This window comes from Tachyglossus aculeatus, chromosome 23 (assembly GCF_015852505.1).
Source record: "Tachyglossus aculeatus isolate mTacAcu1 chromosome 23, mTacAcu1.pri, whole genome shotgun sequence".
In the NCBI taxonomy this organism is placed as follows: domain Eukaryota; kingdom Metazoa; phylum Chordata; class Mammalia; order Monotremata; family Tachyglossidae; genus Tachyglossus; species Tachyglossus aculeatus.
The window spans coordinates 28,083,044-28,109,121 of NC_052088.1; the positions used below are offsets into that span (position 1 = coordinate 28,083,044).

Genomic DNA, 26,078 nt, shown 5'->3' on the forward strand with positions numbered 1-26,078 from the left:
TTCTATTGTATTTATTGAGTGCTTGTGTGCAGAGCACTGTACTAAGCAATTGGGAGAGTAGAACCCAGGTCCTGTGACTCCCAAGCCTGTGCTCGTTCTACTAGGTGACACAGCATTTGCTTTGGAATTTCAACTGTGGTCAAAGCAGTGGCATCCCTCTATCTCCCCACCTTCAAATTCCCTAATCCTTAATCCCTCTGGCAGCAAAAAAGGGCCTTCTGGCATAGGAGAAGCAGTGTGAGAAGCAGCGTGGCCTAGTGGGAAGAGAAGGGGCCTGGAAGTGAGAGGTCCTGGGATCTAATCCCAGCTCCACCCCTGGTCTATAGGTTGGAAGCTCCTTATAGGCAGGGAATGTGTCTAACAACTCTATGTTGTACTCTCCCAAGCGCTTAGTACAGTTCTCTGCAAACAGCAAGCACTCAATAAATAATATTGATTGATTGGCCTGCTGGGTGACCTTGGGCAAGTCACTTAACTTCTCTGTGCCTCAGTTTCCTCATCTGTAAAGTGAGGATTCAATACCTGGTCTCCTCCTACTTAGACTGTGAGCCCTGATTAACTTGTGTCTACCCCAGTGCTTAGAACAGTGCTTGACACATAGTAAGCTCTTAATACCATGATTTTTTTCATGGTATTTGTCAATTATAGGAGAAGGGAAAAGAATGACACCCACAGAGAGGAAGAAACCCAGAAAGGATTCCATCCCCATCGGTGAGTCCCCAAAGTCAAAGTGCCACCCTGGCAGAGAATCAGTTAATCAGTGGTACTGTAAGCTCGTTGTGCTCAGGGCTGTCTGTGTCTGTTTATTGTTATATTGTTCTCTCCAAAGCATTTAGTACAGTGCTCTGCACACAGTAAGCGCTCAGTAAATACAATTGACTGCTATTTATTACTTGGGAGAGTACAATGCAACAGAGTTGGGTAGACACATTCCTGTCCACATGGACTGTACAGTCTAGCGAAAACTAGGTTTCTCAGAGTAATCATGCGAGGCCCAAGAACCTTTTTCCATACTGAATTTTCCCACACAAGTGAATGAACCCTTTTTTGTAGGGGAGCCAACGGTGAATCTTAAGAGGTCTTTCACTTGGGTCACCTTGTCCTGAGGCCCAGATACCGGATTCTTCTTCTGTGCCACTCAGGACTGCAGCATCCCTGCTTTGGTTTTCATCTCTGATTCCCGAGCTTAAGTCTGCAAACAGTGGTATTTGTTGGGCACTTACTGGGACAGAACACTGTACTAAGTGCTTGGGAGAGTACACTAATTAATTATTATTAATTATTATTATTATGGTATTTGTTAAGCGCTTACTACATGCCAAGCACTGTTCTATGCACTGGGGTAGATATAAGATAATCAGGTTGTCCCAAGTGGGTCTCACCTTCCCATTTTACAGATGAGGTAACAGGCACAGAGAAGTTAAGTGACTTGCCCAAGGTCACCCAGCAGACAAGCGGAGGAGCCGGAATTAGAACCCACGTCCTATGACTCCCAAGCCCATGGTCTTGCCACTAGGCCATGCTGCTTCTCTTATAATGGGCAAATCTCTTTCAGCAGCATCAGAGATAAAGAAAAGAATGTAAATCCAAGATTCGGCACCCAGATGCTCTGTGTTAAAAGGGAAGAATTGTTCAGTGCTTTTCACCCCTCCCTCGACCTAAGTGTGACCTTTGTGATGTATCACACAGCCCAAGAAATAACTACAGGCCATTTCCTCTCCATGCATTTGCCTCTTCATCCATCTCGTTGTGAATTTTACTTTCACAAAATCTTCACTACTTTCAGATTTCAAACCCTTTTTGGGAATAGCCTTTAAAAAATATACTCCAGGTATAATTAAGAGTCAAATCAGCTCTGAACTAGACGCGAGCATTATCAGTCAAAATGAAGACTTCAGGATCCCCAAGGAAAACAATTCAGAATTGAGCCATTCAGTAGTTTTGGGGTAAATTCTATGGAAATACGAGAGTTTGCTCTTTTACTTGAATCTCTTGTGTTCATCATCTTTTGGCCCCCTTTGAGAAGGAGGAGTTGACATAGGATGGGGCAGAGTCTATTTTCTGACTCCAGAAAAGTAGTATTTACGTTAGAACCTTAGAAATGCAAAGACTACACTTCAGCCTTCACATTCACTTGCCTGGTCTTGACCATGTAAGTATATAAATTGCACCATTTCAAAGCCTAAAGTGTTGGGCCGTAGCTTGAAAAATGAAAATGCTGAACTTAGGTTGATAAGCAGAAAAAAAAAATATTTGAATTAAAGCGGCCGTCTGGGTTAGTGGCAGCCGGGCCCTGAGTGAAAGTTGGCTTTGACGGTGCACTCTTGGAACTGAACAGGTAGGTTTTATTGTGAAAGCATCACTTTTTCCGGGTGGAATTCAGAGATCCAGATGTGGTCAGTGCTTAGGAGCCAACCGGGTCAGACTTCATCACTGTACATACAGAAGCATCCAATACCATTGGATTGGTTCAAATTCAATTTTAGCCAAATTCTGATCATGTAGAATTGAAGCACAAGAAAATAATTTTGAAAACATTTGCCTATGAAGTGTCTCGGGAACTTGAATGTCATTTTTCAAAGGTGTTTTTTTATAGGAAGTCAGTTCTAGTTGGATTAGCTTTGCTGCTAATTTTGCTTCTCTGTTGGATGATATATTTAAAAACCACTTTAAATAAAATATACTTAGGCCTCCTTTTGGGACTATGTTTTCATCCTGTTAGCTCTTTGTGCCCTCCTAAATATCTTGTGTTGATGTATAGGATGAACGACACCCAAGTAGTGTTATAGAATTTTCAGTAACAGCACTTGAAATATGTCAGCATATATACTTGTTACAAGCTAGCATGGTGGCTTTATAATTAGGAGGCTCCACTAACACCTGAAACTCGCTGTATGGAAAACTTTATCTTCCTGTTGAGACCCGCAGCCGTCGAAACAACAAGAGATAGCTCTGCCACAATAGGTGAAAAATGTCCTGGAGGAGCAAGAAAAACTAGAACACCTTTATTTCATTAAGGCATGTATTGGAGTCAATCTGCTAATTTCACAAACAAGAAAAAGGGTATGTCTTTTAATATAGCCTGACTTGAATTTGTATGTTTTTAGCTTTAGTATTTAACATTTTGTAATGAATAAACCTTTTTAAAATGGGTGTCCTTTTGTGTATTCATTTAATCTTGACTTTGGGAAATGCATAAATAAGTAATTTGTGCCCTTATTTGTTATGCATACTGTAGGTGTGGGTAAGAAATAAGGGGAGAATTGATGACAGCACTTTGTTTCGAGATTCGGGAAGGCAGTGAGGGGTAGTGGGAGGGCTTCGACCCTGGAAGTCAGAGGTCCCGGGTTCTAGTCCCCCTTCTGCCACCTGTCTACTGTGTGGCCCTGGCCAAGTCACCTAACCTCCCCATGCCTCAATTTCCCCATCTGTAAAATGAGAATAATAATCCCTGATTCCTACTGCAGAGAAGCAACGTGGCTCAGTGAAAAGAGCACGGACTTTGGAGTCAGAGGTCATGGGTTCAAATTCCAGCTCTTCCAGTTGTCAGCTGTGTGACTTGGGGCAAGTCACTTAACTTCTCTGGGACTCAGTTCCCTCATGTGTAAAATGGGGATTGACTGTGAGCCCCTTGTGGGACAACCTGATCACCGTGTAACCTCCCCAGCGCTTAGAACAGTGCTTTGCACATAGTAAGTGCTTAATAAATGCCATCATTATTATTATTATTATTGTGGGCAGGGAATGTGTCTATTTATTGTTATATTGTACTCTCCCAAGTGTTTATTGTAGTGTTTGGCACACAGTAAGTGCTCAATAAATACGATTGAATGAATGAAGCGCTTAGTATAGTGCTCAATAAATCCCACTGATTGATTGATTTGGGGGTTGCTCTCCCTGACTTGGTGTGGGCTGTGGTTTGTGGCTGTTAGCAAAGGTTGAAGGTCATCCCAGTTGCGGCTCTGCCTTTCAGCTTGTGACTGGTTACCGCCACCCCCGCAGTCAGCAGCAAGTTTCTGGAAGTGGCTTGGCTTGGCTTAAGAATTCTTTTCCCTCACAGAAGAAAGCAAACATCGTGACCGGCTCAGCCCAGATAGAACGTGGGAGATTGCAAAAAAAGAAAAAAAAAAGCCAGATTTTCCCCAGCTGTACAACACCAACCCACCACCAGCTAGGAAGTGGAAATCTGACGGGTGTGAGAATGGAGCCAGAGCACCCAGTGTGGTCCTGGATGGGGCAGAGAGGAAGTTAAGCCTAGTGTAAAGAACAAGGACTTGATCAGCCGGGTCAAGAAATCTGGGCTCTAATCCTAGTTTTGCTTCTTGCCTGATGCTTGGCCTTAGGTGAATCACTTAACTTTTCTCAGCCTCAGTTTTCTCATATGTGAAATGGGAGTTAAATCCCTGTTCTCCCTTCCACGTTAGACTATGTGACCCAACTTGTACTTCCCAAGTGCTTAGTACAGTGCTCTGCACACAGTAAGCTCTCAATAAATACAATTGAATGAATGAATTTGGGACAGGAACTGTGTCTCACCTTATCTCATATCTTCTTCAGCATTTAGCACATAATAAGTGTGCAACAAATGCCAACGTTGTTATTATTATCACTATTAATGTTATCAGCCTCTCCACGCATCAGGAGCCTTCTAAACTGTAAGCTTGTTGTGAGCAGGGAACATGTCTACCAACTCTGCTATATTGTACTCTCCCAACCACTTAGTACAGTGTTCTACACAGTAAGTGCTCAGTAAATACGATTGATTGATTGAAAATTTGGACTAGGGGATCAGTCTAGGCCAAACAGCTCTCTTCCCCTTCCAGGCTGAGATGGGGTAGAATGGCTGCTACTCTAACTTGTTCCCCGAATTCCTGCTTCAGAAGTTCACCCCAGTCGCATTTATTGAGTGTTTACTTTGTGCAGAGCACTGGACTAAGCACTTGGGAGAGTACAATATGACAGTAAACAGACACATTCCCTGCCCGCAACAAGTTTACTGATTTAAAAGCTGGCAATCTCCTGTGTGAATCTTTCCCCCAGGAGGCCCAGACAGTCAAGGAAAAGGGACCACAGGAAATGCTCAGCCAGGGAGATGCAGAGACACCCCTGGATGGACATCCCTAGACACCTTCCCTCTTGAGGTAAAATCATCCATCATGAAATCGTGTTGGTTCAAACTTCACAACATCACTAAAATCCACCCTTTCCTCTCCATCCAAACTGCTACCACGTTCATCCAATCATCTTATCCTGCCTTAATTGCTGAATCAGCCTCCTTGCTGACCTCCCAGCCTCCTGTCTCTCCCCACTCTAGTCTGTACATCACTCTGCTGCCTGGATCATTTTTCTGCTAAAGTATTCAGGACATGTTTTCCCACTCCTCAAGAACCTCCAGTCATTGCCCAACCACCTCTGTGTCAAACAGAAACACCTCACCGTTGGCTTTAAAACACTCAATCACCGTATCCCTCTTCCCTCAACTTGCTACTCTCCAGCCTGCACACTTCGCTCCTTTAATGCTGAACTTGATCTCCTCTATCTCTTCCCCGACCTCTCGCCCACATCCTGCCTCTAGCCTGGAACACCCTCCCTCTTCATATTCAACAGGCAATTACTCTCCCCGCTTCAAAGCCATGTTGAAGGCACATTTCCTCCAAGAGGCCTTCCCTGATTGCTTCTCATTCATTCATTCGTTTATTCAATCGTATTTATTGAGCTCTTACTGTGTGCAGAGCACTGTACTAAGCACTTGGGAAGTACAAGTCGGCAACACATAGAGATGGTCCCTACCAAAAAATGGACTCTGTCTCCCTGACTTGCTCCCTTTATTCATCCCCATTCCCAGCCTCACAACATTTATGCACATATCTGTAATTTATTTATTAATATTCATGTCCATCTCCCCCTCTACACTGTAAGCTCGTTGTGGAAAGGGAATATATCTGTTTATTGTTATACTGTACCCCCCCAAACGCTTAGTATAGTGCTCCACACACAATAAGTGCTCAATAAATACAATTGACTGACTGACTCATTAGGGGCAGGGAGAGTATCCACTAATTCTGTTGTAACGTACTCTCCCAAGTGCTTAGTGCAGTCCTCTGCACATAATAAATGCTCGATAAATACCATTGTTTGATTGGTTCTTGCTGGTCTCAGTGTCAGAAGCTGCATTTTCTACATAGATGGAGGGGAGGGAGATGGGAGACGGGAACAAAAGCAGAAACAGGGCTGGTGACAGCTTGGCTTGGGTGGAATGAGAACAGGCTTGAGAGATACAGGCCCTAGATTTCTAATCCTGGCTCTACCACTTACCTGCTAGGCAGTCTTGAAAAAGACACTGTACCTCAGTTCCCTTAGTTGTAAAATGGGGATATTTATTGAGCACTTGCTGTGTGCAGAGCACTTTACTAAGCATGTGAGAGAGTACAGAGTCCTAAAAATAATTTTGTAACCTCTAATGAAAGAGAGGGAGGGATTACATCCAATCCTTTCATTCATTCATTCACTTGTATTTATTGAGCGCTTATTGTGTGCAAAGCACTGTACAAAGCGCTTGGAAAGTACACTTCAGCAACAGAGAGACAATCCCTGCCCACAACAGGATCATAGTCTAGAAGGGGGGAAACAGACATCAAAACAAGTAAACAGGCATCAATAACATCAATTAAAATAAATAGAATTAGAGAATATATATATATATATATATATATATATATATATTCTCTAATTCTATTAGAGAAACACACACACAAACACACACATCACAACAAAAGAGGCATTAATGTGCAGCATGGCTCAGTGGAAAGAGCATGGGCTTTGGAGTCAGAAGTTATGGGTTCTAATCCTAGCTCCGCCAATTGTCAGCTGTGTGACTTTGGGCAAGTCACTTCACTTCTCTGTGCCTCAGTTCCCTCATCTGGAAAATGGGGATTAAGACTGTGAGCCCCACATGGGACAACCTGATAACCTTGTATCCCCCCAGCACTTAGAACAGTGCTTTGCACATAGTAAGCACTTAACAAACACCATCATTATTATTAATATAAATAGGATTATAGGTATGTACATATGTACACAAGTGCTGGGGGGTGGGAAGCAGGGATAGAGCAAAGGGAGTGAGTCGGGGCAAGCTGGGGTGGGAGGGAGACCTGAAGAAAATGGGGGCCTAGTCTGGGAAGGCCTCCTGGAGGAGGGGAGCCTTCAGTAAGTTTTTGAAGGGGGAAGTGTGAATGTTCTAGATTGTGAGCTTGTTGTGGGCAGGGAAAGTGTCTGGTGTTGTAGTGTACTCTCCCAAGTGTTAATATAGTGCTTTGCACCCAGTAAGTGCTCATAAATGTGATTATTATTAATAATAATCCAAGAAAAAGCACCTCTTCAAACAAAAAAGGTTTTCTACCGAAGCGTGAAAGAATAATAGCTCTGTGAAAGTGGAAGAAGAAAACCCATTCCCCTATCGGAGGTGGAAAACCAGCAGCAGCTGCAGCTGTTTGAATGAATGCCAATAAAATCTGATCCTTGTTTTCTCTCCCACAGCTGGCGTTCAGACACCTTCTTCAAATATGTCCCTTGCCACTCTGACCTGAGCCTTATCCCCTTTCATGTGTGCTTCATCACAGCAGACTCAAATAAGCCCCTCTGTTGCCTCCATACTCGCTGACCTCTGGCTCACATCTGGTATCTGACCTGGAACACCCTCCCTCTTCCTATTCCCCAGACATTCACCATCCCCACTTTCAAAGCCTTATTCAAAACACATCTCCTCCAAGAGTCCTTCCCCAACTAAGCCTTCATTTCTTCTTCTCCCATGCCCTTCTGCATCACCCTTGCACTTGGAGCCTTGTTGGGTAGGGACCATCTCTATATGTTGCCAACTTGTACTTCCCAAGCACTTAGTACAGTACTCTGCACTCAGTAAGCGCTCAATAAATATGATTGAATGAATGAATTTTTACCTTTATTCACCCCTTTGTTCCACAGCACTTATGTACATATCTGTAATTTATTTATATTAATGTCTGTCTCCCACTAGGACTGTAAGCTCCTTGGGGTCAGGGAATGTGTCTATGAACTCTGTTATATTGTACTCTCCCAAGTGCAGTGCTTAGTACATTGTTCTGCACATAGTAAATGCTCAATATAATTGTTTGGAAGCAAGCCAGCTTCTCTCCACTCACTGTCTGAGCCAGGTGAAAATGGGCAGGGGAAAGTGGATGTCTTAGGTACCCCCTAGCTGAGCTGAGCCCCAGAAAAAAGCAGTAAGGGAGGAAGCCTATCTTGTTACCTGGGAAAAACAGGGCTTGACCTTTACAAGGTTTGCATCTTGGTAAGACCATCTCCAAACCTCCCACTCTTGGACAGAGATGACTCCTTGGGAGGTTTTGACCAGCTCTTTGCTAATAATAATAATAATGGCTTTGATAATCACCTTCTGTGTGCCAAGAACTGGGGTAGATACAAGACAATCAGATCAGACCTAAACCCTGTCCCTCAAGTGTCATGTGAAGTCTAAGTGGGAAGGAAAAAAAGTCTCCTAGACTGTAAGCTCATCATGGGCAGGGGACATGTCTATTGTTATATTGCACTCTCCCAAGGGCTTAGTACAGTGCTCTGCACAGTGTAACCACTCAATAAATACAATTAAATGAATGAATACAACACAGTTGGTACACATGTTCTGTTTCTAAAGACTTGTCTGTAACAAGCTTACAAACTAGAGGGGGAGACAGACAATATAAATAAATTATAGATACGTATTTAAGTGCTGTGGGGCTGGGAGTGGGGATAAATAAAGGCAGGAAGTCAAGGTAACACAGAAGGGAGTGGGAGAAGAGAAAAGAAGGGCTAAGCCAGGGAAGGTCTTTTGGAGGAGATGTGCCTTCAATAAAGCTTTGAAAGTCGGGAGGGTGATCACCTGTGGGATCAACCAATCAATCAATTGTATTTATTGAGTGCTTACTGTGTGCAGAGCACTGTACTAAGCGCTTGGGAAGTACAAGTTGGCAACATATAGAGACAGTCCTTACCCAACAGTGGGCTCACAGTCTAGAAGGGGGAGACAGAGAACAAAACCAAACATATTAACAAAATAAAATAAATATAATAGATAAGTACAAGTAAAATAGAGTAATAAACATGTACAAACATATATACATATGTATATATATATGTGTGTGTATATATCGGATAGGAAGAGGGAGGGCATTCCAGGCCAGAGGCAGCCAGGATGTGGACAAGAGGTTAGCTAGTGTGGAGGAAATAGGGGGGCTTATCTGAGTTGGCTGGGATGAAGCATCCCTGGGAGGGGACAAGCTAGAGGTTATACACAACAACCAAGGCTCAGTTTCTGAGTGGAAAGAGACATATTTGAAGAACAGCTAGACTGTGAGCCCGTTGTTGGGTAGGGACTTTCTCTAATGTTGCCAACTTGTACTTCCCAAGCACTTAGTACAGAGGTCTGCACATAGTAAGCACTCAATAAATACAATTGAATGAATGAATTAATGAATGAACAGCTGGGAGACAGAATGACTAGCGACAGTTACTGGTTTTCCACTTCCAATAGGAGAACGGGTTTCCTTCTTCCTTTTTCACAGAACTATCATTCTTGCACGCTTCAGAAGAAAACCTTCATTATTTGAAGAGGGGTTTTTTCTTGGGTTGGATGTAATACCTCCCTCTCTTTCATTAGAGGTCACAGAATTATTTTTGCAAGTCTGTGGCATGCCAGTTTGGAACAGAGTTCTCCTTTTGACAGGATTAGATCTTATCAGCCTGTTTCACTTGGCACTGCCTGTCAGACTATAGAACCCCAGCCCTGTTTGAAAGCTTTTCATGACAGGAGATATGCTGACGCACCTTCCTGGCTCCAACGTGTCAGAATCTTTAAGGCTGAGGGTCCCAGAAGGGGTGTTTGGTTCAACCAGTTTTTAAAATTTTTGGGACTGAGGTAAAACACACGGAGGGGTTATTCAGTCATTAGGGAAACAGAGTAGCCAGTTGAAAAAGGTACAGGCCTGAGAGGACTGGGGAGAGAGTGAAAAGGGAGAAAGCCAGTTGGGTGAACTAACGAATAAAGGAAGATTGCTTTTGGTGCAGAATAACAGATGGTTGGGAATGAAGGGCAAATAGACACAATGAAACATATGGTTAGGGCCGAAGGAGGGAGTTGGGGAGCTGACAGAACAGTAAAGGGTGGGAAGAGATCAGATTACTCCAGAATAGCGGCCTCTGGCATAATGGTGCCTGAAAAAAGATTAGACTGATGTTGCAGCATGGCCTATTAGAAGAAGCACAGGCCTGGGAGTTGGAAGACCTGGGTTCCAATACCAGTTCTGCCACTTGTCTGCTGTGTGAACTTACACAAGTCACCTAATTTCTTTATGCCTTAGTTTGCTCAATTGTATAATAGAAATTAAATATCTGGTCTTTTTCTCCCTCCCTCTTAGACTTTGAGATCCATCAATCAATGACATTTATAGAGGGCTTACTGCAGCGAGCCCGTTGTTGGGTAGGGACTGTCTCTATATGTTGCCGACTTGTACTTCCCAAGCACTTAGTACAGTGCTCTGCACACAGTAAGCACTCAATAAATACAATTGAATGAATACAACAGAGTTGGTAGACATGATCCCTGCCCACAAGGAGCTTACAGTCTAGATTCTCTGGGGCTTGTCCTCCCTCTCCCTCCCAAACTGGCTTTCTACTCTGTCTCTAGCTGAATAGGAGGGAGATGGGGTGCTGGGAAGAGCTTTACATTACAGGAAGAAACCAAGTTCTGTGTTGAGAGGAATGCATTCATAAAGGAGAGACCTCAAGATTTTAAGAGTGCTTTGCAAGGTTCCAGAAAAGTATATCCTGGGAAGAGAGTTGAACAATTATATTGGGTCAAAGACAAGGAAAAAGATCAAGGAGCCTACAGCAGTTGGATATTTAAAAACACGGAGGAAAAAGCAGTTTGGTGCCATTGTGCTCTGAATTATTTATCTATTAAAACAACATGAGGTTAAGGTTTGCTCTGAAGGAGACACAAAATCTGGAGTACGGGATTTCTGTACACAAGCAGCAGGGCCTAGGGGAAGAAGCACAGACTCTGAGTCAGAGGGCCTGGGCTCTAATCTTGCCTCTCCCACTTGCCTGCTGTATGTCCTTGGGCAAGTCACTTCATTTCTCTGTACCTCAGTTACCTCATCTGTAAAAATGGGGGTTAAGACTATAAGCCTCATGTGGGACACAAACCTCTAGACCAAAAGCTTGTTGTGGGCAGGGAATGTATCTATATATTGTACTCTCCCATGCATTTAGTACAGTGCTCTGCACACAGTAAATAAATACAACTGACTGATTGATGCCCAGCTGATTATCTTGTAACCACCTTATAGCTTAGTACAGTGCCTGGCCCATAGTAAGCACTTAAACACCACTAAAAAAGCAAACAAACAAACAAAATATTTAGGTGGCGCTTTAGAAATCACTGCCAAAGTCAGGGAGAGCAGCAAGGGGTGGGTTTGTGTTTTCATTATTATTCCTAAACTTATGAAAGCAAAGGTGGGCATGGGGTATGTTTATGGTGGCAGGGTAGGGGGAGAGAGGAGAGGGGCAGGAAGGGAAGCAGACACTAACACAAGGCTCAGCTCAACCCCCAGGATCTCTTGGGAGAGCCATTCCTGTTAAGATGACATCAATCTTGTCTTCGGGGTGCAGAGCACTATACTACACACTTGGCAAAGAGTTGGTAAACAGGAGCTTGCAGTCTAGACAGGAAAATACACATTAACATCAATAATTTGTAGCTATGTACATAAGTGCTGTGGGGCTAAGGGTGGGGCGAATACCGAATGCCCATTGGACACGGAGCCAAGTGCATTAAAGAGAAGTAGAGAGATCAGTGAGCTTGAACCCTCATATGTAATATGTATATGTAATATAACATGTAATAATTGTGAAGCAGCTTGGCATAGTGGATAGAGCACGGGCCTGAGAGTCAGAAGGTCATGAGTTCTAATCCTGCCTCCACCACCTATCTGCTGTCTGACCTTGGGCAAGTCACTTCACTTCTCTGACCTCAGTTACTTCCTCTGTAAAATGGGGATCGAGACTGTGAGCCCCATAGAGAAGCAGCGTGGCTCAGTGGAAAGAGCACAGGCTTTGGAGTCAGAGGTCATGGGTTCAAATCCCAGCTCCGCCACTTGTCAGCTGTGTGACTTTGGGCAAGTCACTTAACTTCTCTGGGCTTCAGTTACCCCATCTGTAAAATGGGGATTAAGATTGTGAGCCCCCCGTGGGACAACTTGATCACCTTGTATCTCCCCAGCACTTAGAACAGTGATTTGCACATAGTAAGCACTTAACAAATACCATCATTATTATTATTATTATTATTATGTGGAACAGGGGCTGTGTCCAACCCGATTTGCCTGTATCCCCCACCCCCAGCGGTTAGTAACACTGCCTGGAGCACAGTAAGCACTTAAATACCATAATTATTATTATTAATATAGTTATTGATTAAACTGGGTTGGCCATCACCAAGGATGGGACAATTTAAATTCACACTTCTCTGTTAACATGTAGACTTCGATAAATGCAGGCTGTTTCAGCTCACTATACAGAACACAAAGGGAGAAAAAAAAAATCTAGCTTAAAAGCCTCAAAGGAAATCCTGACCAATTAATAATAATAATAATAATGATAATGGTATTTGTTAAGCACTTATTATGTGCCAAGCAGTGTTCTAAGCGCTAGGATAGATACAAGGTAATCAGGTTGTTCCAAGTGCGGCTCACAGTCTCAATCCCCATTTTACAGATGAGGTAACTTAGGCACAGAGAAGTTAAGTGACTTGTTCAAGGTCACTAACGGACAAGTGTTGGATCCGGTATTGGAACCCAAGTCCTCTTGGCTCCTAAGCCACTGCTCTTGACACTAAGCCATGCTGCTTCTCTAAGCAATCGGATCTTAGGGGAGCAGCATGGACTAGTGGAAAGAACACAGGCATGGGAGTCAGAGGACCTGAGTTCTAATCCAGCTGAGTGGCCTCGGGCTAATCATTTATCTGTGCCTCAGTTCCCTCACCCACCAAATAGGGGCTTAATGTCCGTTCTCCCTGCTTAGACTGCGTACCCCACATGGGAGAGGGACTGTGCCTGACCTGATTATCTTGTATCTACCCCAGCACTTGACTTTGCAAATGCCACAATTATTACCTTATAACTTTAACACCATCTCTTGGGACACAATTAAAGGATGCCCTTCAATTCTTAACCTTAGGCTCCTCTCTAGGCTATAAGCTCATTATGGGCAGGGAACATATCTACCAGCTCTGTTATATTGTACTCTCCCAAGTACTAGATATGGTGCTCTGCACATAATAAGCACTCAATAAATGCCACTGATTGATTACCCTCCACCCATTTCAGGTTTTCCAGTGGCTCTGCAAAATACAGTAGTTTGAAAGACTGGGGTTGGCAAAAGGCATTTACTCAGATTTGGGCACAAATGAGAAATACATTTTATTTCCATATTAGTTCAACATTCCACCTATCACAGGAACCTGTGATGGTGCTCTTAACTGTTATATTGGTAGCACCCAAGTGCTTAAGTAATAATTAAGAAATTTGTTACGTGTTTACTACATGCCAAGCCCGGTTGTAAGCACCGGAGTAGATTCAAGTTCATCGGGTTGAACACAGTCTCTGTCCCACAAGGGACTCACAGTCTAAGTAGGAGAGAGAAAAGGTATTGAATCCCCATTTTACAGATGAAGAAACTATGGCCCAAAGCAATTAAGTGACGTGCCCAGGGTCACACGGCAGGCACATAGCAAAGCCAGGATTTGAAGCCAGGTCCTCTGATTCCCTGACCCAGGCTCTTTCCACTAGGCCATGCTGCTTCTCTTCAGGTGTAGTGATTTTGGAAGAACACAGAGCAGATTAAAAAGGAGGTCAACTTGCCTTCACTTTCTGTGCCTCCATGCTGGACAATGCTGGCTGGGATGAACACATATCCTTGTTCCCACTGGTCTTGCCTTCCTCTTTTCTCCCCACCCCAACAATCCCCAGAAAGTAACCACAGTGGGACGGACTTGAAAGTCTGAGTAAAAGTAATCAAGGATAGAACCAGGAGGCCTTTTTTTTTTTGTAAAACTGGGTGGTGGCCAAACCCTAGTCTGCTCTTTCCTCCACACAGAACTGTCTTTAAACAATAGCATTTTTTTCCCAGAAAACAAAGTGTTTTTTTGTGGTAACAGAGGCTTCTAAAAATCCCTCCCAAACCCAACCAAAATAAATGATCTATTAATGTTCAACAAAGCCTGGTTTTTAAAAGGTAGTGTAGGGGATTTGTAGACTGAACAGTTCAGGAAAACAAGTTTAAAGCAAATCCAAGTGGTTTTAATTTAAAGTTTGGGCTTTGGCTACCAGATGCCTGACACTTTATTCGATAGAGATGCAAGGTTTCCAAACTGGGTTACTCACAGCAAAGATTCATCCAGCTACCCATTCTGAGTAAGAAACAGCCACTCTGCCATGACCCTGGACTAGTAGTAAGTCCTTACCAGCCCTAGCCCAGGTAGATGGACTTCAAACAGGCCAGAGGTGGCTAAGTGACTGGATTTCTTAAGTAATCAATCAATTGTATGCATTGAGCATGTACTGTGTGCAGAACACTGTACTAAACATTTGGGAGAGTACAATACAATAGAGGTAGAAGACCCACTCCCTGCCCAAAGGACTTCATAATTTACAGTAAATGGGACGTTTACTCCAAGAAAGAGGAAGACTTGATTTTCTTGTTTGCTTATTCTTATCACTGCTGTCTCCCACTTGCCCCTTGCCTGGGCCCTGGTTTATAATCATGACCCGCCTTACCTAGGGAATACCAAGGAGAACCTCACAGTGTTTCAGATAAAAGAAAGAAAGGCAAAGAATAATAATAATAATTGTGGTATCTGTTAAGCACTTACTATGTTCCAGGCACGGTACTAAGCACCGGGGTGGATACAAGCAAATCAAGTTGAACATGGTCCCTGTCTCACAGGGGGTTCCCAGTCAGTTTCCATTTGACAGATGAGGTAACTGAGGAACAAAAAAGTGAAGTGACTTGCTCAAGATCACACAGCAGACATCTGGCAGAGCCAAAATTAGAACCCACATCCTTTTCCCAGGGCTGTGCTCTATCCACTAGACCACATTTAAGAGAGATTCCTGAGGCAAGAATCTTTGGCTCAGTCAATTGTGTTTGAGTACTATTGAGCTCATAGTTACAGTCTTTTAGACTGTGAGCACACTGTTGGGTAGGGACTGTCTCTTTATGTTGCCAACTTGTACTTCCCAAGCGCTTAGTACAGTGCTCTGCACACAGTCAGTGCTCAGTAAATACGATTGATTGATTGAGAAGGGTAGTGGAACTCAACATTAGCTCTCCTATGCAAGCCTGTAAACTCCATGAAGCCAGGGATAGTGTCTATTAATTCTGAACTCATCTAAGCACACAGTAAGCATTCAATACCATTAATGGACTGAATAATTGCCACACCTGATGATTATTATATTAGTCAGATATTCCAGAATTGCACACTTGCTTTTTTAAAACTCTCAAATCAACGGCTCACCTTCACACTAGAAGATTAATTCTGATTTGCTTCCTAACAATTGCCTTACCTTAAGAGTTTCAATGGCTAGCCGCAAGCTTCCACCGCTGAAACATCCAACTTGTCCACGTCAGCCTTTTTCAGGGGTCATGTGGCCGGCAGGTGTTGGTTGAGCCCCGGCAGCAGAGAGGACCTCGCCAGGGAGAGGCCAGTGGGATGATGATGAAGAGACCAGGGCTGGCTTAGGTGAAGAGAGGGTCTGCTACACCTGCAGATCATTATTGCTATTTCAGAGGAGGAGAATGCAGGCCAGAAAGTGAAGATTTAAAAAAAAAAAAAAAGTCTGCTGCCCTCTAATGGGTGTTCATAAAGAAAAATGCTTGAATAAACCTTAAGTATTTAGATATGCGGGGGTATAATTTAAATCATCATCAATCATATTTATTGAGCGCTTACTGTGTGCAGAGCACTGTACTAAGCGCTTGGGAAGTACAAGTTGGCAACATATAGAGACAGTCCCTACCCAACAGTGGGCTCACAGTCTAAAAGGGGGAGACAGAGAACAAAACCATACTAACAAAATGAAATAAATAGAATAGATATGTACAAGTAAAATAAATAGAGTAATAAATATGTACAAACATATATACAAGTGCTGTGGGGAAGGGAAGGAGGTAAGATGGGGGGGATGGAGAGGGGGACGAGGGGGAGAGGAAGGAAGGGGCTCAGTCTGGGAAGGCCTCCTGGAGGAGGTGAGCTCTCAGTAGGGCCTTTACATTTACATAACATTTGAGAGGTAGTATGAACTAGTGGAAAGACTTCCTCTAGAGATTGCAAGCTCCTTGTGGGCAGGGACCATGTCTACCAACTTTGTTGTAATTTTTCCCCAAGCACGTAGGAGAGCACTCTGCACATGCTAGGTGCTCAATAAATACCATTGATTGATGAGACCCTAATGGGAGGGTTAGCACAGACTTGGACCCCTGGACATTAAATTTCTTCATCTGTAAAATGGGGTTATGAGGGCTTGTGAACCCCATGTGAAACAGAAATGAAGTCCAAGCTCATACCTCCAGGGTCTGCTTAAAGGCCATGGTTGTTATTATTTCCCATTCTGAGGCCTCTGATTTCATGGGCCTCCTCTAAGACTCAGGAACCTAGTCGCTTAAGGGTAAATAAGCACTCTCTCTAGTGAATGTTAAATGCCAGTACCAGGGGCCTGAGAAGTTGAGGAAACCAGTATCATCTTACAGCTGCTCATAATGATACTTTTTATCCTTGCAATTCTAAAACCACTGGAATAATAGCATTAGGCATTTTTAGGGGTTTTAAGTAAAACAAATTCCACAAGAACACACTTAAAAAGCTTTAGATATGTGAAAGTTTATTTTCCAAAGATACAGCACCACAATGACAGGGGTGATCATTAACTAAATGAGGACAGAGGGAAGATATTAGAGAAGACATATAAGGGGAGATGGGGAGAGACACACAGACACATTCAAGTTTACAAAAAAGAATACATCTCAGAATCAAGCTGCAGAATACAGAAAATGTAACCAAACAAGACCCCAAAGATCAGCTTATATGAAGAGTCAGTCTGGCCCCTGGGGAGAGTCCAGGCAGGAATTTGGGCAGTCCAAGACTAGGATTAATTTGACCCAGCTCTCCCTGGGGCTGATGACAGTTTTACAGCTCTTGAAAAATACAATTCAGGAGAACGAGAGACCTTCACTTCATGGAGATACAGGGGAAGTTTTGCTCTAACAGATAAGGTCTATAGGGAGAGCACACATCCATACCCCACACAGAGCAATCCTGGCTGGACAGAACATGCATTAGTTCAAAACACATGTTTTCTGGAAACAAGTCAAGGTCCATGACTTGCACACAATCAGGTAAAGGTTCTCTTAGAGTAGGAAGTTAAGTTCTTGCTGGATAGATGGAGTGGCCAAATCCAAGTCCAGGCCTTAGTTACACGCTTTTGGCAAATTCATCTTCCAAGATTCTAAATTCAGAGGGAGGGAGACTCACATCAGCTTTGGCTCACTGGACGCTGTAGAGGAACAAAGAGATACAGGTCAGTTTAGGAAAGGAAGCAGGTTGCTCTCCTGGTGCTCCTGAGCTAAGAGTAGATGGCTTGGCTGATTAAACACAACATAATAATGATGATGATGGTGGTACGTGTTAAGCAATTACTATGTGTCTAAGTGCTGGGGTAGATACAAGTTAAATTGGGTTGGACATAGTTCCTGTCCCATAAGGGCCTCACACTCTCAATCCCCATTTTACAGATGAGGTAACTGAGGCCCAGAGAAGTCAAGTGACTTCCCCAAGATCACACAGCAGACAAGTGGTGGAGCTGGGATTAGAACCCAGGTCCTTCTGACCCCCAGGCCCGTACTCTATCCACTAAGCCATGCTACTTCTCTTAGAAGAGGCAGGGTGGCAACACCCCTGAAGCAGAAAACTCCAAGTGTACAGATGAAACATGAATATAAGTAGACAAGGAATGGTATTAATCCTCATTTCTCTAAAGGAACAGAACTAAATAGTAATAATGGCATTATGCACTCTAATTTGGGCCAAGCACTGTATTAAGTACAATCAGATCAGACATAGTCCCTGTTCCATATGAGGCTCGTGGTCTGAGGGGAAAAGGACAGGGGTTTTACCTCCGTTTTTACAGATGAAGAAATGGAGGCACAGAGAAGTTAAGTGACTTGCCCAAGGTCACCCAGAAGGCAAAGGGTGGAGCTGGGATTAGAACTCAGGTCTTATGATTCCCAGGTTTACACTCTTCCCACTAGGTCATATTGCTTCCCTGAACAGAATCATTCAACTAATTCATCAAGGACAGAATATGTACGGATTCCAGGTTAGGAGGCAGGGGACAGGACTGTAGCCTAGTTATCTTTTTTTTTTTTAAATGGTATTTGTTAAGCACTTACTATCTGTCAGGCACTGTACTAAGGGGTAGGGTAGATACAAGGTGATCAGGTTGGACACAGTCCAAATTCCACAGTCTTAATCCCCATTTAACAGATAAGGTAACAAGCACAGAGAAGTTCAGTGACTTGCTCAAGATCACACAGCAGGCAAGTGTGAAGAGAAGTAGCATGGCCTAGTGGAAAGAGCACAGGCCTGGGAGTCGGGTGACCTGGGTTCTAATCCCAGTTCTGCTAATTGCTTGCTGTGAGACCTTGGACAAGTCACTTAACTTCTGTGCCACAGTTCTCCTAGTCTTCCTCTTATTTAGACCGTGAGCCCCACGTGGGACAGGGACATTATCCAGCCTAATTAACTTGCATCCACCCCATTACTCAAAACAGAGTTTGACATAGTAAGCACTTAAATACCACTAAAATTTAAAAAAAGTGGCCGAACCCAGGTTAGAACTCATGTCTGACCCCCAGGCCCTTGCTCTTTCCATTAAGCCATGCTGCTTCTCACTCGCATCTGTTGGACAAGTTAAAGCTTTGGTTCCTTATTTGTGACTTTTATCTACTACTGCACAAAGATATGATAAACCAGAGGCACCAACCCCTTGGCTACATAGTTCTTGGTCAGATCTTGCTTATGTTTGCTTACCAGGGCTGATCAGCTGGCTGGGGCACAGGTGGGGTATATTCCTGATTGAACACTGCAGCAACAGTGAATTTGCAATTCTATTAATCTTCCCCGAAGGAGGCTCCTGGGTTCATTCACCCTTGTTTATCTTTATTATGATCAGGAAGTCTTGTTCTAGCATTTTTAGTCCACAAACCAAGTCAGATCAGGGGACCGAGACTTCCAACCGATGATCTCAGAGTGGGGAAGTTTCCTGGGTCCCAGCTTGGCCCTGCCCTCTATAGAAAATGCCCTAACGTCATCACCATCCACTGAGTTTAGAAGACAGCCTGTGGGGTTCCTAGAGACTGAGTGGCTTAATCCCTGACTTTATTTAATTGGTCCTTCTTAAATCCTATCGCTCTCTGGAGTTGCATCATGGATGAGGGCCTGGTTAGCCAATGATTAACATGAGTGAGAGCATCTGGCCAAATGGCCTCTTGGTCTAAAGGGCAGCCAGTGAGGGTTATGAGCAGAAGTGATAGCTTTTCATTTCCTTGGTAGTGAGGCATAGGCACAGATGTAGTCACCCCCTCCCCCCGGCCGGTCAGGACTGGGCTTGATGGGGTGACCACTCCTAACCCCGGGCTGGAAGAGAGTCCAGTTTCCAATTGGTCCCCTTATTGAAAGGAACAGATTGGGTGGTCTAAAGAGCCATTGGGGCAAAGCTAATGGCTTTATCCACCACAGTCTAAGTTTTGGAATGGGACTATAACTCCCCCTCAAAAAAAAAAAAGAGCCACCCTCCCCCAAGTTGACCCCTTTGCCTTCAGTTCCTGGGGGCTTAGGTCCAGCCTGCCATGCGAAGCGGTACTGTTATCCCGGCTTGGTTTTTCCTTTCAGAAACTCATTTCCTATGGCTGTTCTGACCTCATGGCAGAAAAATGGTTTTGATACGACTGAGTCAACTCTGAATTCAGACATCCCTGTCCCTTGGTGAGGGCACTGGTCTGGAAGTAAGCCAGGAATCTTACAATCTTAGTTCGGTCACTCACTCAGTGGGGTGGGCTTGTCGGGGGAGGGGAGGAAGACGTGCAAGTTGCTGGCTCCATGTGTGTTCCTAAATCATCTCTGAAATGGGTAATAATGATAATAATAATAATAATGCCATTTATTAAGTGCTTACTATGTGTAAAGCACTGTTCTAAGCGGGTACACTTTCCTGAGTTATCTGCTGTGCCCTCTGAACCTTCTTCAGAATCCTCCCACATCCATTCAACTTTTTCTCCCCCTGCCTAAAGGAGAGAATTAAATCTTGTCAGATTTGACTTTGGGCCCACCCCTTACCTGCTATTCTTGTAGAGCCCCAATTTGTTGTAGCTGAGGCAAAAGCTCTCCACTTTGGTCCAGAGAGGTAAGCTCAGAGCATCCACCAATACACCGTGTGCCGATAAAGACCCGAGGAACCTGAAACCAACAGACAGCAGGGATTTGCTTTCAGTAAAACTGTCTTTTTTCCATTCAAACACCTTAGTTTGTCCCAGCTGCAAAGCAGCAACGCATGTTGATGAAGCCTTTCAAGGCCCTGAGCTCCCAAGCATGAATTATGAATGTCAGAATGCAGTCAGAGTTCTTCCAAATGGCCATTTCCTGTATAAAAATGCTGCTCAGAGGGCAGCTAGAACAAAACATTTGCTGTGGGTGTGAGTACAATCCCAGAAAGGTTGGAGATGCTTGCTCCGAAAACACGAAACAGTTTCGATCCTGAAGCTAAGTGCCGGTTTCCTCTTGGTGATTTGCAGTCTCCTAGCAACCAACCCAGAACCCTGATAAGTAGTTTAGTTTTAAGTAAATATAAGTCTCAGTTATATCACTAGACTGCTAGCTCCTTCACTAGCTCCTTGTGGACAGGGAATATGTCTACTAACTGTTGTTACCACAGCAGGTGCTCAATAAGTAGCATTGATGGTTCAAATTTCATTGTTCCCATCTCTGGGTTGGAGATCATGCTTAATGATAATGTGTCCTTCTTGTCTGGGTGTTCATTAGTGACAGGTAGATTCAGACAGCCACTTCTTCCTAAAGACACGGAGAAGTTCAAGTCGAAGGACACAGTGCTCCCCTGCTTCACTTGGTCCATTAAATTTGATGAAATGCTGCAAGTGTGGTGCAAGACATCCTCATTATTCATCCATAATTCCTCCACATTCACAAGGTTGCCTTGACTGTCACACTTGTTGGTCCCTACTCTTGCAGTGACTGGGAAACGTCAAATCTCATTAGAGTCCCACCCTACCTCTGACTCATGGCTAGAAAGGTAGTTTAACTGGGAGGAAAGCAGGATAACTTTATCTTCTTGATGGAAGGTGACACCCAAGGTACTTGGAGGAGAGGCGCTTGCATTTCACAAAAGCACAAGTCAGAAGTAAGGAAGAAGGAGGAAGTATTTTCTCCTTCAGGTGAGGAGAAACAATCAAGGTGGGGAAATGTTTGGTCTCTCCTAGATCTGAAATTCCGGCTAGGGTATAATAGCAATAATATTTGCTAAACGCTCACAATGTACCAAGCACGGAGATATATACATTACAATCAGATGAGACATTCCCTGTCCCATTTGGGGCTCACAGTCTGATGGGGAGGGAGAACAGGTATTTCATTCCCATTTTAGAAGTGAGGAAAATGAGGCCCTGATAAGTGAAGCGACTTGCCTAAGGTCACACAGCAGGCGAGTGGTGGGGTTAGGAATAGGACTCAGATCTCCTGACTCTCAGTCCCATGATGGTTGTTCAACAAGAGCACACTACTTCTGGGGAAACAGCATGGCTTTATCAACAAGATAAGACACATTCTCCTCTGCCATGAACACCCATTTCTCCCACCCCCACCATCCAATTCTTTTGAGTCATTAGAGCTCTGGGTAGGAGCTGAGAGTGGAAAAGGAGGTAGGATTCACCACAGACCGTGTGAGGGAGTCCAGCTTTCGACAGGGAGCTCCCTTCTCCCACAGTTCCTCCCTCTAGGAGCCCCTGGGATCAATTCAGCTAGTGTTCTCAGAGAGCTCAGTTCCTGCTTAATCAATCAATCAATCAATCGTATTTATTGAGCGCTTACTATGTGCAGAGCACCGTACTAAGCGCTTGGGAAGTACAAATTGGCATCACATAGAGACAGTCCCTACCCAACAGTGGGCTCACAATCTAAAAGGGGGAGACTGCTTAGATTTCCCCCTTTGAATCAGTACACGGCAAGATGACTTGCAAACCATAAAGGTGGTGTTTCTGCATTCCGGATTTGTTGCATCCTCAGTCATTGTGTAATGCAGTCACAGGGGCTTTACCAGTCAGTGTTGCAGAGAGTGGTGAAGGTGTTCTCTTAGGGACTTTCTGGACATATATGTGCAGATGGTGCACCTTGCCAGAGACTGTCAGAGTTGGACACAGCATGGCCTAGTAAACAGAGCACGGGCCAGGAGTAAGAAGGACCTAGATTCTAATCCCGAATCTGCCGCTTGTCTGCTGTGTGACCTTGAGGGCAAGTTCCAATTTCTCTGTGCTTCAGTTACCTCATCTGCAAAATGGGGGCTAAGACAGTGAAACGTTATTTGGGACAGGGAGTGTGTTCAACCTGATTAGTTTGTACCTACTCCAGCAACTGGTACGGAGCCTGGAACGTAGTAAGTGCCTAACAAATGCCATTAAAAAAAATCTGGCCAAGTCTTCATGGGTGGGAGAGGGGAAAGAGGGCAGATAATCATGCTGTTTGAATGCTCAGAGCCTTAGGCTACCCAGGGAGATAAGCCCTCTAAGCTTAGCTAAACTAAGCTCTAAGTCCTCTAAGCTCCTTGTGGGCAGGGAATGTGTCTGCTTATTGTTCTATTGTACTCTCCCTGGCGCTTAGTACAGTACTCTACACACAGTGAGTGCACAATACATACAACCGATTGAATTAAGGAATGGACTCCATGTAGACATTAGGTGGCACCCACTTCTGAGGCAAGGGACTGTAATAATAATAATGATAATAATAATGATGGTATTTGTTAAGCACTTACTATATGCCAAGCACTGTTCTAAGCGCTGGATAATTGTGGTATTTTTTTAAGCAATGGGGTGGATACAGCAAGTCTGGTTGTGCACAGTCCCTTTCTCACCTGGGGCTCCTGGACTCAATCCCCATTTTACAGATGAGGGAACCGAGGCACAGAGAAGTGAAGTGACTTGCCCAAGGTCACACAGCAGGGAAGTGGAGGTACATCCTTGAGATCGGGGATCAGGTTTGCCAACTATTGCTTTGTACTTAGGACACTATTTTGCTCACCGTTAAAACCCAGCAAATACCATTGATTGATGGGATTGAAAGCACCCCGTGCCGATCAGAAAGCACCCTGAAATTTCCCTTCCAGCTCTATCCTCCTTTAGGGCCGCAGTGGGGGTGGGGGGAGATTGAGAAGCAGTAACAGGTGTGACGGCAGCCCCCTCCCCTTCTGCCCTCCGCCCCCAGCGCTGACTGGGGAAGAGGAAGAGACTTTGCAGGAACTCCAGCACTGCCTTGTGCAAGTGTCAGTTGAGCAGGGCCAAGGCCCATCGGGCGGGGAGGACGGCACCATCACCAGGACAACTCTTTGGATTGGCCACCTGGAGTCCATTAACTAGGCAATGGCTGAGCCGGGGGGAGAACGCATCTGAAATCCTAAATTGCACAGGGCATCTCCTCTCCCCACATTATTCTCCCGATCCCCGTCCCCCTTCTTCTTCCTTCTCCCGACCCCCGTCCCCCTTCTTCTTCCTCCTCCCGACCCCCGCCCCCCTTCTTCTTCCTCCTCCCGACCCCCGCCCCCCTTCTTCTTCCTCCTCCCGACCCCCGCCCCCCTTCTTCTTCCTCCTCCCACCCCGTCCCCCTTTTTCTTCCTCCTCCCACCCCGTCCCCCTTTTTCTTCCTCCTCCCACCCCTGTCCCCCTTTTTCTTCCTCCTCCCACCCCTGTCCCCCTTTTTCTTCCTCCTCCCACCCCTGTCCCCCTTTTTAAATAGCATTTATTAAGCACTTACTATGTGCAAAGCACTGTTCTAAGCGCTGTCCCTTTTTCTTCCTCCTCCCACCCATCCCCCTTTTTCTTCCTCCTCCCACCCGTCCCCCTTTTTTAAATGGCATTTATTAAGCACTTACTATGTGCAAAGCACTGTTCTAAGCCTGAGCACTGTTCTTCCTCCTCCCACCCCGCCCCCCTTTTTCTTCCTCCTCCCACCTGTCCCCCTTTTTCTTCCTCTTCCCACCCCTGTCCCCCTTTCTTAAATGGCATTTCTTAAGCACTTACTATGTGCAAAGCACTGTTCTAAGCGCTGAGCACTGTTCTTCCTCCCACCCCGTCCCTTTTTCTTCCTCCTCCCACCCCTGTCCCCCTCTTTAAATGGCATGTATTAAGCGCTTACTATGTGCAAAGCACTGTTCTAAGCGCTGTCCCCTTTTTTCTTCCTCCTCCCACCCGTCCCCCTTTTTTAAATGGCATTTATTAAGCACTATGTGCAAAGCACTGTTCTAAGCGCTGAGCACTGCTCTTCCTCCTCCCACCCCGTCCCCCTTTTTCTTCCTCCTCCCACCCATTCCCCCTTTTAAATGGCATTTATTAAGCGCTTACTATGTGCAAAGCACTGTTCTAAGCGCTGTCCCCTTTTTTCTTCCTCCTCCCACCCGTCCCCCTTTCTTAAATGGCATTTCTTAAGCACTTACTACGTGCAAAGCACTGTTCTAAGCGCTGAGCACTGTTCTTCCTCCTCCCACCCCGTCCCCCTTTTTCTTCCTTCTCCCACCCCTTCCCCCCTTTTTAAATGGCAGTCATTAAGCGCTATGTGCGAAGCACTGTTCTCAGCGCTGGGCACTGTTCTTCCTCCCACCCCGTCCCCCTCTTTCTTCCTCCTCCCACCCCTGTCCCCCCTTTTTAAAAGGCATTTCTTAAGCACTTACTATGTGCAAAGCACTGTTCCTCCCTCCTCCCACCCCATCCCCCTTTTTCTTCCTCCTCTCACCCGTCCCCCTTTCTCTTCCTCCTCCCACCCCCGTCCCCCTTTTTTAAGTGGCATTTCTTAAGCACTTACTATGTGCAAAGCACTGTTCTAAGCGCTGAGCACTGTTCTTCCTCCTCCCACCCCGTCCCCCTCTTTCTTCCTCCTCCCACCCCTGCCCCCCCTTTTCAATGGCATTAAGCGCTTACTATGTGCAACTCACTGTTCTAAGCGCTGAGCACTGTTCTTCCTCCTCCCACCCCGTCCCCCTTTTTTAAATGGCATTTCTTAAGCGCTTACTATGTGCAAAGCACTGTTCTAAGCGCTGAATACTGTTCCTCCTCCTCCTCCCCCCCCCCGCCCCCCTCTTTCCTCCTCCTCCTCCCACTGCTCCATCCCGGTCCCCCGGTCCCCCCTCCCCCGGCCCCCCGGGGCTGACCGTCCTGGCCCCGGTGAGCCGCAGCAGGTAATCCTGGAGGGCGTCCGGGTGGGGGTGGGCGGTGATGTCGACGAAGCGGAGGCCGGCCGGCTTGAAGCGGTAGCGGAGCAGCAGGTCCCGGGCCCGGCGGCAGTAGGGGCAGGTGGGCTTGACGAAGACCACCACCCGCCCCGGCCCCAGCTGGCTCAACACCAACTCCTGCGCCATCCTGAAGCCCCGGAGGAACACCACCGGCACTCCTCAGCCCCGGCCCTAATGAAGGGCGCCCGGAGAGGCTCCCGGAGGAGGCGGCTCCCCGAGGAGGAGGAGGAGGAGGAGGAGGAGCTGAGGCTGACCCCTGCGGTCTTCCTTAAAGAGACAGCCAGACACTCCTCCTCCGGGAGGGCCCCGACCAGCCGCCTCTGCCCCCATCCCTCCTCTCTCTCGCTCCCTTTCATGCACTCGTACATTCAGTCGTATGTACTGAGCGCTCACTGTGGGCACTACACTGCGCCAAGCGCTTGG

At 45.4% G+C, this 26,078-nt stretch overlaps 1 protein-coding gene across 1 annotated transcript; it reads right to left on the bottom strand.

The window, feature by feature from the left end:
• Window positions 1-16,951: 16,951 nt before the first annotated feature.
• On the bottom strand, window positions 16,952-25,834 carry GLRX (glutaredoxin). Its single transcript, XM_038765760.1, has 3 exons — window positions 25,575-25,834; window positions 20,486-20,605; window positions 16,952-17,645 (listed from the first exon to the last, which is right to left on the bottom strand). The coding sequence occupies exons 1-2, from the start codon at window positions 25,779-25,781 to the stop codon at window positions 20,489-20,491; spliced, it is 324 nt and encodes a 107-aa protein (XP_038621688.1). The 5' UTR covers window positions 25,782-25,834; the 3' UTR covers window positions 16,952-17,645; window positions 20,486-20,488.
• Between the last annotated feature and the right edge of the window lie 244 nt (window positions 25,835-26,078).

Coding starts and splice junctions, on each gene's coding strand:
- GLRX (XM_038765760.1), bottom strand. CDS start 25,781: ATGGCGCAGGAGTTGGTGTTGAGCCAGCTGGGGCCGGGGCGGGTGGTG. Junction 20,606..25,574: donor GGCTCACCGGGGCCAGGACG/GTCAGCCCCGGG, acceptor TGTTGGTTTCAG/GTTCCTCGGGTCTTTATCGG.